Raw genomic sequence first — 13,330 nt, forward strand, 5'->3', positions numbered from 1 at the left:
TATTTGAGAAAATATCTGTATGTATCTATCTAAAATGAAAGTGTTTTGTAACACTGAGGTATACACACATATAATACTTTATTATCAAGCTGTTATTACCAACTTTTTTGTAATCTTGGGCAAATCACTTAGCTTCTCTGTCTTCAGATTCCTCACCTGAAAATTGAGTCTATTAAACTAGATGATCTCTAATTTAGGTGTTGGACTAGTCATTCTCTCTTCCCAGCTCAAATGACTACAAGGTCAACAAAGAACAATCTAAAATCATGAGATCATGTTAATTCCAGGGGGAAGAGAGGGAAGAATCCAGCATGGACAGGGCAAAGTGGGGCATGAAATCTGTAGGGACAAAAACTCCATGACAACTGTGACACCATAAAGCAATTACTGGCAGAGTTTTCTTCCCTCTAATTGCCTTTTCTCCCTTCACCTCTGCCCATAACCAGGTACTTAAGAGGATGTCCATTACTGAAAAAAACTTCTTGCTGTTAGTGGACAGCAATTTTCATGGCTGAAAGGGCAGATCTTGTGGCACGATAGGGCCTACCTGGAAAATTCCTTTGGAGAAGAAAGAAGGACTCATACCTTTGATAAGAACTCTGTGTTCTTGGGGGATGTGGGTCAATTTCAGAGGACTGGACCTGGTGAGGCCAGTGGATTCTGGGCTTTCTCAATAGCTGTACAGTTTTTCCAGTAGGAGCTGCATGGAGCAAGGTTTATGGACTCCAGGATCTCCTTCTTCATCTGTTTCTGTGGAACCCTCACTTCCACACCCTCCACTTAGGACTCTTCCTCACACTCACTTATGCTTCTTAACCAAATAATCTAAGAATTTTTGTTAGCTTTCTAAACTTCAATGAAAAGAATAACTGCAAATATAAAATTCCAGGTAATATTCTGGGGTAGGATTGGGGTTTGAATTCTGATTCTGCAATTTCTTAAGGATGTGACCTTGAATGCCATTACATTCTGTTTATAACCTGCAAAATGGGGAATGGGGGCTTCCAGAGTTAAAGGAGAGAATGCCTGTAAGCCTGATACATTGTAAAGTTGAGATAAATCAAATATAATAATTTACTGGGTTTCAGGATAATTTTCTAAGATCAAAAAATGCATGTCTATGTTTTCCAACTTTCTCCACTCCAAGGACTCTTTTAAGTTGATTTTTGCCCTTGAGGTATATTGTTTTTTAAATAATAATTTGATTGCCATTTACATATCCAGCTTTGATTCATAATTTCTCTGTAGCAAGAGACAAACTGAGTCACTGCATAATGATATGACAAAGTACTCATATATTATTTCATTAGGTTTTTCAAATTCTTCAAATACTAATGTCATGTTTGAAGACCCTGGGAGCTTGGAGACAGTAAACTGGGGAACACAGTTGTCAGAGACGCCCACTCTGAGCACAGGCAGTGTTGGTCTAACTGCCCCTTTTAACTTACTTTACTTTATTTACCTCACTTTGAACCCAGTGCAACCTATCAAACTGACAACATCCTCATTAGATCAGGGTTTCAAGAGGTTGTATCTTCTCCAAATTTTTGGGTGATAAATGCAAAGAAATTTATCAAAGACTAATGAGTATACTGTATGATGCTTTGTATTTTTCCTTTTGTGTACCAAATTTTTAAAGAAATTTTTAGGATAAATCTCATCATGAATGAGAAAAACAAAGAATGATTCCTTCTTAGGAATGGTTGATTACATAACCTACATTTACCTATGACTGAATTGTAGAATGAAGAATTTTAGTGCAATTGATTGATGAACAGTTGGACTTATTTTCATCAAATTGATCAATTACTGTGGTGTTTTGGAAATATTTTCAGAGCATTTATATTTTCAAAATATTTTCATTGAATACAACTCTCTTGAGTAACATATCTGGGGATTTGTATTGGCAGTACTGCATTTTAAGTGTAAGCAGAGAAAGATTTCCAGATTCTAAAGCTGCAGTTGCAGTGATACAGAAATGAGCAATTCTTAATTTCATATCCAAAGTTGTGTGAAGGAAGCAATTATTAATGCATAAAAATATATTTATTAAGTTTTGCACATATTAGCTTTTACCATTAAATAATAAAACATCTCAATTAGTCATGAACTGTATATAATTAGTTTCAACAGCTCAAGGGTACTTAGTGGTGGTGAATAAAATGTGACTTCACATTTTAAAATAAAATTAGGAAATGTCTTTATGAAGAGCTCCTTAATGTTTCAGTAATAGTTCTTCCCTTTTCCTCTTTTTCAGAGAAAATGACAATGGGAAAGATAATTGTTAACATTTACTTTGTTCTTATTGTTTTCAGCCCTTTATGTCCTTTAATCCCTCCAATAGGTGATAACTATTAGTCCCTTTTTATAGATGAGGAAACTGAGGAACCTAGAGATTAATAACTTGCTCAGTCACAAAGCTAGTAAGCAGAAGTCAGGAAAATCTATTCTCCTTCTCTTTCTCGATCTCTATATATGCTATGATTTATATCTTTTTCTTATTATTGTCTTAGGTGTTTTACAAAATTGACAAAATGCAGATAAGTAAAAAGAAGAAATATAAAGCATATCACCCAAGACTTTTAACATCGGTCTTTCTAAATAGCTCATGTGGTATGTGTCTGTGTGTATAGAACCATTTTGTGCATTTATCAACAGTATATAAAAGTGGTGATCATTTTTTGATTAGAAGCCATATTTATATTAAAGGCAATCCTACATTTTCTTTTTAAAATTTTTCATTTTTTATTTCTAGTTCATCAATTATATTTCAAAAGTGTTTTATTTAAGTGAGTTTTCTGCCATAATGCAATTGTGAATTCTTATACCATTTTTTCTCTTTATACTTTCCTTTTTTGGTATTATATATCAAAAATAGCTTTCCCACCAAGAGTTTATATAAATATGTATTTATTTTTTATCTTACCCACAATGAGCCAGCCTTTTATGAAAAAGACATTATGATTTTCCTACCTTTGTGTTACTTTATCATATATTAGATTTTTGCCTGTGTTTGGAATTACTCCTTAGTTCTCTAGGAGTTCTTCTAATGTGTCTCTTCTTACAATAATGTGAATTATTTTTATAATAACTTTTTAAAATTTATTTTTATTAGAGCAGTTGGTTTACAGAAAATTCATCCTTTTAATTTCTGAAAGTTCAAATCTTCTCTAATTATTAATCATTTTCAAAATTTTTTGGGCTCGAATCACTGGTTTACTCTTTCATATAAAGAAAGTATAGTTTGGAATAGAACAAAACCAACAGGTTTTAGCTATTATGAATCTCTTAGTGAGCTCAATCAATTTGACTGTGTCTACAAAAAGTTAAGGATTAATACCTCCATAGTATTTGGGAAAGGAAATATTTCCTGTAAAAGTTTTGTATTTCAAGACTGATTGTAGATTGATGCTAGTTGTCCATTCACCCAGTTTACCTGAACTCAATCAAACCAAATGGAAAATGCTTCTTTTGTATCTTCAAACCCTCTGTGGTTTGATTTGCATGAACACTGGGTCTGAAACTGCATCTGCTGGGAAGCTATGCTAGACTGTCTGCAAGGCTGATGATGTCTAAGAATTTCCCTGAATTACCCATTAAACTCCACAGTCATGAGAATCTCTTAGTTATCCAAGATAATTATAGCCAACATTGCCTGAACAGTTACTATGTACTGAATTGGCTGAGTACTTGCACCATTTCCTCTTACAACTCGTCCATAACCTTGTAGTTCAGGGGCTCTTATTGGTATCACTTTATTGTGAGTAAAATTGGGTCTCACTGGTGCAGGTGCATAGAGTGAGTGGGAATCAGAACCCAAATGCCAAAGCCCAAACCCTTAACCACAGTGTTATGCTGCTTTCTAAGTCAAAATATTCTAATACTGAAGCAATATCTGGGAACTGTAGTGTGCTCTGCTCACCCCTGTTTGGAATGTTTAGTGTGAAAGCTTCCATAAAAGATTGATTCCATAAGTAGATTGGGTACACTTACTTTTGACCCACCAAAAAAATAATCATAATTACAAAATGTGATGTTATTTTTTCAGGCCAGTTTCAAGATATTATTTTAAATACATTTGTAGGAATGTTTGAAAAATTGTATAAAGATGGAAGATATTTCTTAAGCATAAAAGAAGAAATTTTTAAAGTGTCAATGATAATCTAAAGCAGAGGTCTATTTAAAATTTATTCTACAGAGATGCCACTAATTATTTTACAATTATAAAAAAATTGTTACATAATGAATTCACAAAGGTCTTCAAATTTTTTATTTTACTCTATGATCTCTACCACAATTATCATAATCAAAGCACATTTTTTTAAGAAAAGGCTGCCATTCAACTTTTAAATATCTATTTTAATTCCATGAGACCACATGAGCACTGAGTAACTGCTTCACGACTACTTTGAGGAAAAGAAATGGGTTCTTTACACCAGGAGGGCAGCCAAGTGTTTGGTTCAAGAGGCCAATAGTGGAAAAGACTGGCACATATGAAAATGATAATATTGTTTTACCTGGATCAGCAATGGGTTCCCTTCTCTCCTTTCAGATTTTAGGAGCAGTGAGTCAATGACTGGGGGAGGAAATATTACAGAGATCACCTATTTCATCCTATTGGGATTCTCAGATTTTCCCAGAATCTTACCAGTGCTCTCTTTCATATTCCTGGTGATCTACATTATGGGTCTGGCCTGGAACTTGTCTCTTATCTTCTTAATATGGATGGATTCCCTCCTCCACACACCCATGTACTTCTTCCTCAGTAACCTGTCCTTCACAGATATCTGCTATATTACATCCACAGTTCCAAAGATGCTCTTCAACTTCTTCCAGGAGCAGCAAACAATCACCTTTGTGGGCTGCATTGCCCAGTACTTCGTCTTTTCAACCATGGGACTGAGTGATTCTTGTATCTTGACAGCCATGGCTTATGACCGATATGCTGCCATTTGTAAGCCGCTGCTCTATTCATCCATCATGTCTCCCAGCCTCTGTGGTCAGATGGCCCTGGGAGCCTATATGGCTGGGTTCACTGCTTCTTTATGTCACATATGTGCCTTGCTTCAGCTCCATTTCTGTGGGCCAAATATCATCAACCACTTCTTCTGTGATATGCCTGAATTGTTAATCTTGTCCTGCACTGACACTTTCTTCATACAAGTCATGCTTGCAATATTGTCAATATTTGAGATAACAAATGTTCTAATTATCTTGATATCCTATGGTTATATTGTCATCACCATCATGAAGATTACCTCAGCTAAAGGCAGGTCCAAGGCTTTCAATACCTGTGCTTCTCACCTGACTACTGTTTCCCTCTTCTTTGCATCAGGTATGTTTGTATATTTGAGTTCCATCACTGGTGGTTCCTCCAGCTTTGACAGATTCGCATCAGTCTTGTACACTGCGGTGATTCCCATGATGAATCCCCTGATTTACAGCCTGAGGAACAAGGAAGTCAAAGATGCCTTGAAGAGGTTGCAAAAGAAAAGAGGGCACTGGTAAGGTCAGAGGTTGGGAGATGTGTGATATATTTGGCATCAGAATCAATCAACTTAACCCACAAAAATATGCACATGAATGGGAATTAACAAAATTTATACTGCATTTGGAAAAAAGTAGGCTTAATTTAATATAGATAATATGCCATTATATACCAACAGCTGAATTGATGCCACAGAAACATCATATCTTTAAGTCCTGGAGGTTCATTTGGTTCTCTGTACACCAGGGTTGGCCATTTCATTTATTAATCTAGTCACAAGTATTTGTGAAACACAAGGTTTAGAAGCCCCTTTGCTTCTTTTGCCTCTGAGATTGCAGAACTCTAAATATCAGTCCTATTCCCCTAAGGACTGGTGTTGCCAGAGTCCTCCAGGTGTCTAGAAACCTTGTATCCTAAATATTCTGATGCAGCATAATCTAGACTTGGTCATGACCATTGATCATTCTGTGTTTCTGACAAGATGAGAATGAACAAAGAGAAGAATACACCTTAGGACAGAACAAAGCTATTCCATTGACCTGGCTGTGCTTCATGGAAAGATCAATTGAAATAGCTAAGTTTTTCTAAGACACCTCTCAGTGCTAAAGGTTGAAGAAGTCGTTGGTCATGTCCTCTTCTCAATCAGTTGTAGTTTAAGGGAGGAGGATGTAATTTGAATCCTGAAGAAGCATGGAAAGAGGGGTGTGCCCTTTAGAGTCATTTATTTATGAGTCTGATGATTTAATGCTCACATCAGCTGGGATTTCTGATGGCAGATGATATTCAAAGTCCATGTCACTTACCATAGTAGTATCTTATGGTTTGGGGTTCTATTTGCTCTTTCTCACTCTCAGTAAATTCAGAAAATTTAACCTTAAGTGACATGGCTGATGGGATCGCACTAATGAATCATTTACGATATTTGAAATTTCTGTTCATGGTTTGCTTAGGAGGTTTTCATGTGTTAAACATCATTATAATAAAGTTAAATCTGAATAGACTTACTGTATTTTCAATAATGCGGAGACTAAGAACAACTATGAAAACAATGTGTAAATCTTTCTTATGTCTGTGTTCACTGTTCTGTGTCCTGGAGATTTATGGTGGTATGCGGTGATCTGATGAATTGTATACAATCACTGTTACTTTAATGGTGATATTTTCCAGAAAGCTCAAAGAAGAGATTTATAGACAGTGGGATAGATAGGCGTTTCCACTTTGACCAGTTTCCCATTGATATCTGTAATCTGAAGAAGAAACAAAGCTTGTAATTCTGGCTTTCTGTTTAAAAAGATGAAGCTGATATCTTACAAAACAGATTGTTCATTTGCCATATTTCCAAGATTTGATCATACTAATATAAAAAAAATGGTCAACATATTTACGTATTATCTTTGGGATTCATTGGATTCTAATTGTCTTTGACCTCAGTTTGGATAAAAGTCCAAATTTTTACTCTGTTTAATTAAGCTTACAAGGGAAGAGTTATCAGAAGCACTTGCCAAAACTTCCATGAATTTGCACATGGCAAGGATTGAGACAAGAGGGATTGTTGATCCTACGGGTGAGAATGGGAGAACCTATGGGTTCATCTTATGCTGACTAGGCAGTGCAACATGACTAAAGGATGTGGGATGTCCAGTACAGGTACAGTTATGTACTTTGAAGATTGTTCTTTAAAAATGGTAAGAATATATGAGAAGTCTGTTCCTAGAGAGCCCCGAGGGCTTCAGTACAAGGCCAAACAATTCTAGGTGTTAGTGGTGTAAATTTCCATAATATTGCACAGATCATTTTCTGCTGGGCTCATATGGGCTTAGAGATTTGATGACTACAAGTGCTAGTGGACATTGGAGTTAACATTCTGAGAGCTGCTGGGAAATTGTGGTGCCTGGGAGCTGCTACTTCCCAAGAAATGTCTCCATGTGCTACATTTGATGACCACTACCTGAAGTACTGAAGGCAGTTACCATTAAGGTATAATTTTAGAAGACAAAATTGAGGATAATAAAAACATAATTACACAGACACACTTGCCTGTGGAGAACATTTAGATCAATGGTAAGTTCCATAAACTACTCCTAGTGGATCCATATTTTTTAACTAAGGTCAGTCTGTGGGACTAAAAATGTAGTTTAGTTTGAACACAGTAATTGGACATAGATATGGCTATATAATATATAATGAGACAGTCAATCTGCTAGCCATCACCAAGGGCTTTCTAGATGAATGTATCGAGGTGGGTGGTAAGGATGAAGGGAAAAATAAGAAAAGATTTTCAATCCTTATATCTAATAAAGAGCCAGGCCATATACATAAAATAACAAAGTCTGTATTTTAAGGGAATGTCAATGGAGGATGATTCAAACAGAGCCACAGGCTAAAGGAGGCAAGAAGAGTAAGAGATCACGGAGACTAGAAAGGGGTCAATGGCCGGTTCACTCAAGAGGAGGACCTTGAGCTGGTTTTTGCAGATTAATTTGAGAAAGGAAAAGAGCATTCCAAGTTGGTGGAGAAAGTAGGAAATGGAGTGGGATTAATGTATAGTGGGGTAGCATCAGGAGACATGGAAATTAAGAAGAAAATTTAATTGGGTAAGACCATAGAAGTTAACATTAAATTTTATTCCAAAGACTCAGATTTTTCCTCATATTTAGTTGAGGGTCAAAGAGCTGATATCATTGAAAGCCTAGGTCTTGAGAATTTGTACATATTTTCATAATTGACCTTTGGCCCAAATAATCTTCCTAAAAGAAATCTAATTAAAATTTCCTAAGGTGTTGACTGCTTTCAGTTTTTCAAATATTTTCAGTGATGTTCTATTATTAGTATTTAGAGAGTAAAGATCAGACTCACTAGCCAGTAACATTGTTTTAGGAAGATTATGAGATAAATAGAAATGTTGAATCCCAAAGAGTTTTGGTAGAATCTAATTTTGAAATTTCACTTCCTTATAGACACTGACAAGTTTTAATTAACAGAAAAGGAGAAATAAAGCCTTAGAAGAGGACAGGACTCTTTGGAGACATGCATGTTGTTCACTTAATAGATCCCAGTTCTCCATCAATTAGATCTCCCTGAAATACACAGCTGGATTTGTGCACACCAAGATGAGACTTTAGATTTTAGTCACGTGGTGATGGATGATAAAAATTGAGCTTCCTGTTGTACAATCAAGGAGAGAAAATTTGAAAGGTTTTTGAATGCAAGTTTTGGCATTATTTGAGTTAATAAAATATGTTACATTAGTATCATTTTATAATTTTGTAAAATTGAGAATGTCTTGCATTTTTTTTAAAGTAACTTTTTGAGATTTGTGGGCAAGATGGCAGGTTTTATTTGTGTTTTACTCATTCCCAATTAAATTCCCACTAAAATAATTGACAAAATTTCCAAATAGGGAACAGTTTTTATTACCACTGGAAATAAGGGATACGGAAAGTCCAAATTAAATGAAATATGAGAAAATTCCAGTGTCATTGTACTGATGACATTGTTTAAAGGAAGGTGCTAATGACTGAAAGACCTTGAGTTGAAGTAAGTGGTGAGGGGTCTTACTGGTTCTCCACCAACCATTACTCAGAGACCCAAATGTGCTAAGTGACCATGAAGTGAAAAGTAATCAGAACTTCAGCAGTGAAAACAATTAGGAAATCAAACAAAAAAAGGTAATTTAGCAAATACCATCAAAACAACAAAGGGAATTTGAAAAGGTGCAGAAGCAAAACTGAATATAACATTTAAAACATTTAAGGCTGTGTGTGTGTGTGTGTGTGTGTGTGTGTGCACGTGCTCATGCATGTTAAACGTACTTCTTACTAGAAAAAAATATTTATGAAGTAAATGATCAGGAAAGTCTATTGTCTCAGTGGGAGGGAAAATCCAACTCCACTGATGTTCTGTTTCTTAGATTAAGATATTCACAACACCAATGTCTCAAAATAATTAAATACAAAATGAAGGGTGAAATACATATGGCAAAAAGAAACAAAATATATATGGCAAACAGAAAGAAAATACATATGGCAAACAGAAACAACAGCATAATGGGCAGCGGTATTAATGTAAGCATACAGAATTAAAGGGAGTGAACCTATGCAAATATTGACTAAATAACCTATTCATAATGATGATGCCGCAATAGTGAGTAACCTACTTTGCAAAACGATAACAGCAAACAAAAAGTGAAGTGAAAGTTTAAAAATACAAGAAGAGCCTTCAGCCTGGGGGGCGGTAGGGCGTATCTGGGTGCCCACGGTGGGTCGACCTGCACGGCCGCGACCCACTCACTCACAGGCCACAGCGTATTTACAGCGGGTGGGCGACGGTTTCGTACCACAGTCTATGGGATGGTGGAGCCTTTCTTGCTGCCTTTACTGGATCTTTAAACTTTCCCAAGATTCTCTTCCCCACGTGCCCTGTGGTGGGAGTTGGGGGATAATGGTCCCTGTGTCAGCCTGCCCCATTGGTTGGCTCTGTAACCTCCTGGAGTGGGATGCGTGCTTTTACGGGGCTTTCGTTGCCTTACTTACAAGATAGAGTTATATTCACAGTGACTGTGAGCTCCTTAAGGGCAAGTGCTGAATTTTATTAGTAAACACTGTCGCCTGTTCCTAGCACAGAACGAGGCACAGCGGACTTTATTAGGGATCTTGGAGGTGCTGCCAACATGTCTGACATTAAAGAAGCCATTAACCAACTCTTTGAGGTGAAACTTCATGTGAGCCAGAGATCTAGACAGGTGACAAAAAGTGACCTCAGAAGTGAGTCTGAGCATCTCTGAGTCACCATTGGAGCCACCGTACCTACTGGTTTTGAGCAAACAGCTGCAGATGAAGTGAGAGAGAAATTAGGATCATCATGCACAATCAGCAAAGAACAGGGGCAAGATATATTTTGACATTTCAGTGGAAAGTCTGTCTCAGGTCCGTTAGCTGAGATCAGTTGATAACTAATTTGTGGTTGTTAAAGAGTTTAAGGATTACGAGTTCAAAGAAACAAAGAAAGAAGTTTTAAAGGATTTTGAAGACATGGGAAGTGTCCATGGCCAGACCCTTTGAAAGTATTGAAAATCAATACTGGTTTCAAGAAAAAAAATAAATCATAACTCAAATAAGGGGAAGATTGATGATGGACAAGGAGACAAAATAGATGAGAGAGATGTTAAAAAAGAGTTCACTAGCAACACTTTAGATGCACGTATTTTAGACTATTATGAAAATCCAGCCATCAAAGAGGAGATATGAACATTAGTAGGTGATGATTTGGCATCTTCCAAAGAAGATGAGACTTACGAAAGCCCAGGAGAAGAAACTGAGCCTCAAGTGCTGAAGTTTAGAGTCACATGCAACAGGGCAGGAGAGAAACATTGCTTTACATCAAATGAGGCTGCAAGAGTTTTGAGGGGAGTCATTCTGGAAGGCTGACATGACCAACTTTGATGTGGAGGTTCTTTTGAATATCCATGATAATGAAATAGTTGTGGGCATTGCACTGACAGAAGAGAGTCTCCATCAAAAAAGTATCACACATTTTGGACCTACAACTCTCAGATCTACTCTTGCCTATGGGATGCTTAGGCTCTGTGATATAATAGTTGATCTGATGTGTCAAACATGGGCCATACCAATAGAGGGGGCTACTGAATGGTCTAACTGTTATATTGCTGGTGATAATAATCCATTGGCTGTGAATAGAGCAGCAAATAACATCTCATCTTTGTTGACCAAGAATGAAGTTAAAGAAAGCGAACCATCCTGGGGCTTGCCTACAGATGCTGTTCAATGGGATATCTGCAATCTGCCATTCAGAACTGGTTCTGTGGATATTATTGTAACAGATATGCTATTTGAAAAAAGGGTGGGCTCAAAGAAGAGAAACGAACCTTTATCCAGCTTACCTTTGGAAAATGAGCCATGTCTGTAGACCTGGGACAGATCAAGCTGTACTACTTACTTAGGACAAGAAATGCTTCACCAAGACATTATCCAGAATGGAACATGGGTGCCAAAAGGTGCATACTGTCTGGGTGAATACAGGGGGGTCTTCATGCTGCAGTTTATCTTCTGAAACATACCACTCAGGCTTTTGATCATCATTCAGAATAAGATGGAGAGACAGAAACCCGTTGGTAATACAAAGAGTGAAGATGATGTTGGAAATGTCTGCATGAAGAACCGACTTTGAGAGACAAATAGTGCAGTTTGCACTGTGTTTAAACTGTCCAAAGTTCTGCACCCTGGTTAACAAAAGGTGTGAATGTTAATGTTATGGAATTGAAGAATCTTCTGAGGAAACAGAGCTTTTCTTTGGAGATGTTTTGAAAGAGTAGGTAAGCAATGAGTATTTTTCTGAAAATGCTTTAAAGAGTCTTACTAAAATGCTCTAGAATTTGGGTTTGGAACATTATGTTTTCAGACTCTTTAGCAGTTCTAGTTTTCCACTGTAGCCTAAAAGAAAGGAAGAGAACATATCAGAGCACCTTAAACCATATCTCCAGTGTCCATGCAGCTTTGCTTTTCAACTGCTCAAGTTCTTATTACCTCATCCTAAAAAGATGTCATTACATTTTGTGAAGTGTTTTCCCCATTTACAAGATGTGTAGGAAAGTTTACCATCTGCCTTAAATATTAAAATATGCATATTATTCAGATTAATACATAGGACTAACATAGAGGACTAGGATTTAATCCTAAGGATTGCAAAGATACTGAACTGTTAGTAGTACAGACCATTTCTATTTGTAAATAGAAGTAAATTTATAGATAGAAAGATGGTATGGCAAAAATAAGCCAAATTAAAGCAATTTTTTTCTTTCAATACACAAAACGTGTGCTGCTTTTAAAAGCGAAACATAAAAATCTATCAAAGTAAAATTTTTTATTGGTTTCTTAAAGGGTCTAGAGAAAAAAGTAATGTATTTTTGGAAATACTTTACTTTTTGGGTCAATGTAAGTTCTATTTTATTTTTTTCTCTTGGATAACTTTTCACATTTAGTTGCTTTTCCAGTTGGAGTCTTTTCTGAGATGGTTTTGTGGAAAATGAAATAACCTCAATATTTACTCCTTGTGAAAACACTGCCTCCCTGAGGCAAAGAGCAGTTGAGGTTTTATATGGATTTTTTTTATAGTATTCTAAGTTTATTTTGGAGTTTCTGGCCACATTCTCTTTAGATTTTTAGTGCCATGTTAGTAATTGAATAGTATTACTCATATTATCTTCTGATGTCTCAAATTTAGAATAAAAAGACAAGTACTTCTTTCGTTTTTAAGAATAGACCCTTCACATTCGTAACATAAAAATTACAAGAAGAAATTTAAGAACTTAAAATTGTACATATTAAAAGAAATATGTTTATGATCATAAAGTTGACAAAAATTGACATTAAACATTTTTGATAAATTTAAATTAATGCATTGTGAAAAATATCTTCTCAGTAATTTTTCTAGGACTTTATAAAATAAACCCAGTAAGAGAAGAAAACCTCAATCAATATATGATAGCTGAATCATGTAGGTAACTATATCTGAATTAAATAATAAAAAATAATGTTAAAGAAAACATGAATCAGGTCATTTTGTGTGACACATTGAATTGTTAGCCCCAATTTTCAAGTCTCTCTAAATCCACACTTCTGCTACAAACATATATTGAGTGGAGTGTGTTTCCTGACACTTGACCTGGGACTTGGCCTGTAACGTACTTTGATGAATGGAATGTTGGTGGGACAATCAACATGCCATACCAAGCTCAGGCCTTAGAGGTCCTGAATATTTCCACTTGCCCACTTGGGTGTCTGCCATTGCCTTGAAAAGAACAAATCCTGGGTAGCTTTTGTACCA

The 13,330-nt window shown here is 36.1% G+C and overlaps 1 protein-coding gene and 1 pseudogene across 1 annotated transcript; both read left to right on the forward strand.

The window, feature by feature from the left end:
- The first annotated feature begins 4,572 nt into the window (after positions 1-4,572).
- On the forward strand, positions 4,573-5,508 carry LOC119536636 (olfactory receptor 5AN1-like). Its single transcript, XM_037839477.1, has one exon. The coding sequence runs from the start codon at positions 4,573-4,575 to the stop codon at positions 5,506-5,508; it is 936 nt and encodes a 311-aa protein (XP_037695405.1).
- A 4,649-nt stretch (positions 5,509-10,157) lies between these two features.
- LOC119536637 lies at positions 10,158-11,622 on the forward strand (annotated as a pseudogene).
- The last annotated feature ends 1,708 nt before the right edge of the window (positions 11,623-13,330 follow it).

Source organism: Choloepus didactylus, chromosome 6, assembly GCF_015220235.1.
Source record: "Choloepus didactylus isolate mChoDid1 chromosome 6, mChoDid1.pri, whole genome shotgun sequence".
In the NCBI taxonomy this organism is placed as follows: Eukaryota; Metazoa; Chordata; class Mammalia; order Pilosa; family Megalonychidae; genus Choloepus; species Choloepus didactylus.

Coding starts and splice junctions, on each gene's coding strand:
- LOC119536636 (XM_037839477.1), top strand. CDS start 4,573: ATGACTGGGGGAGGAAATATTACAGAGATCACCTATTTCATCCTATTG.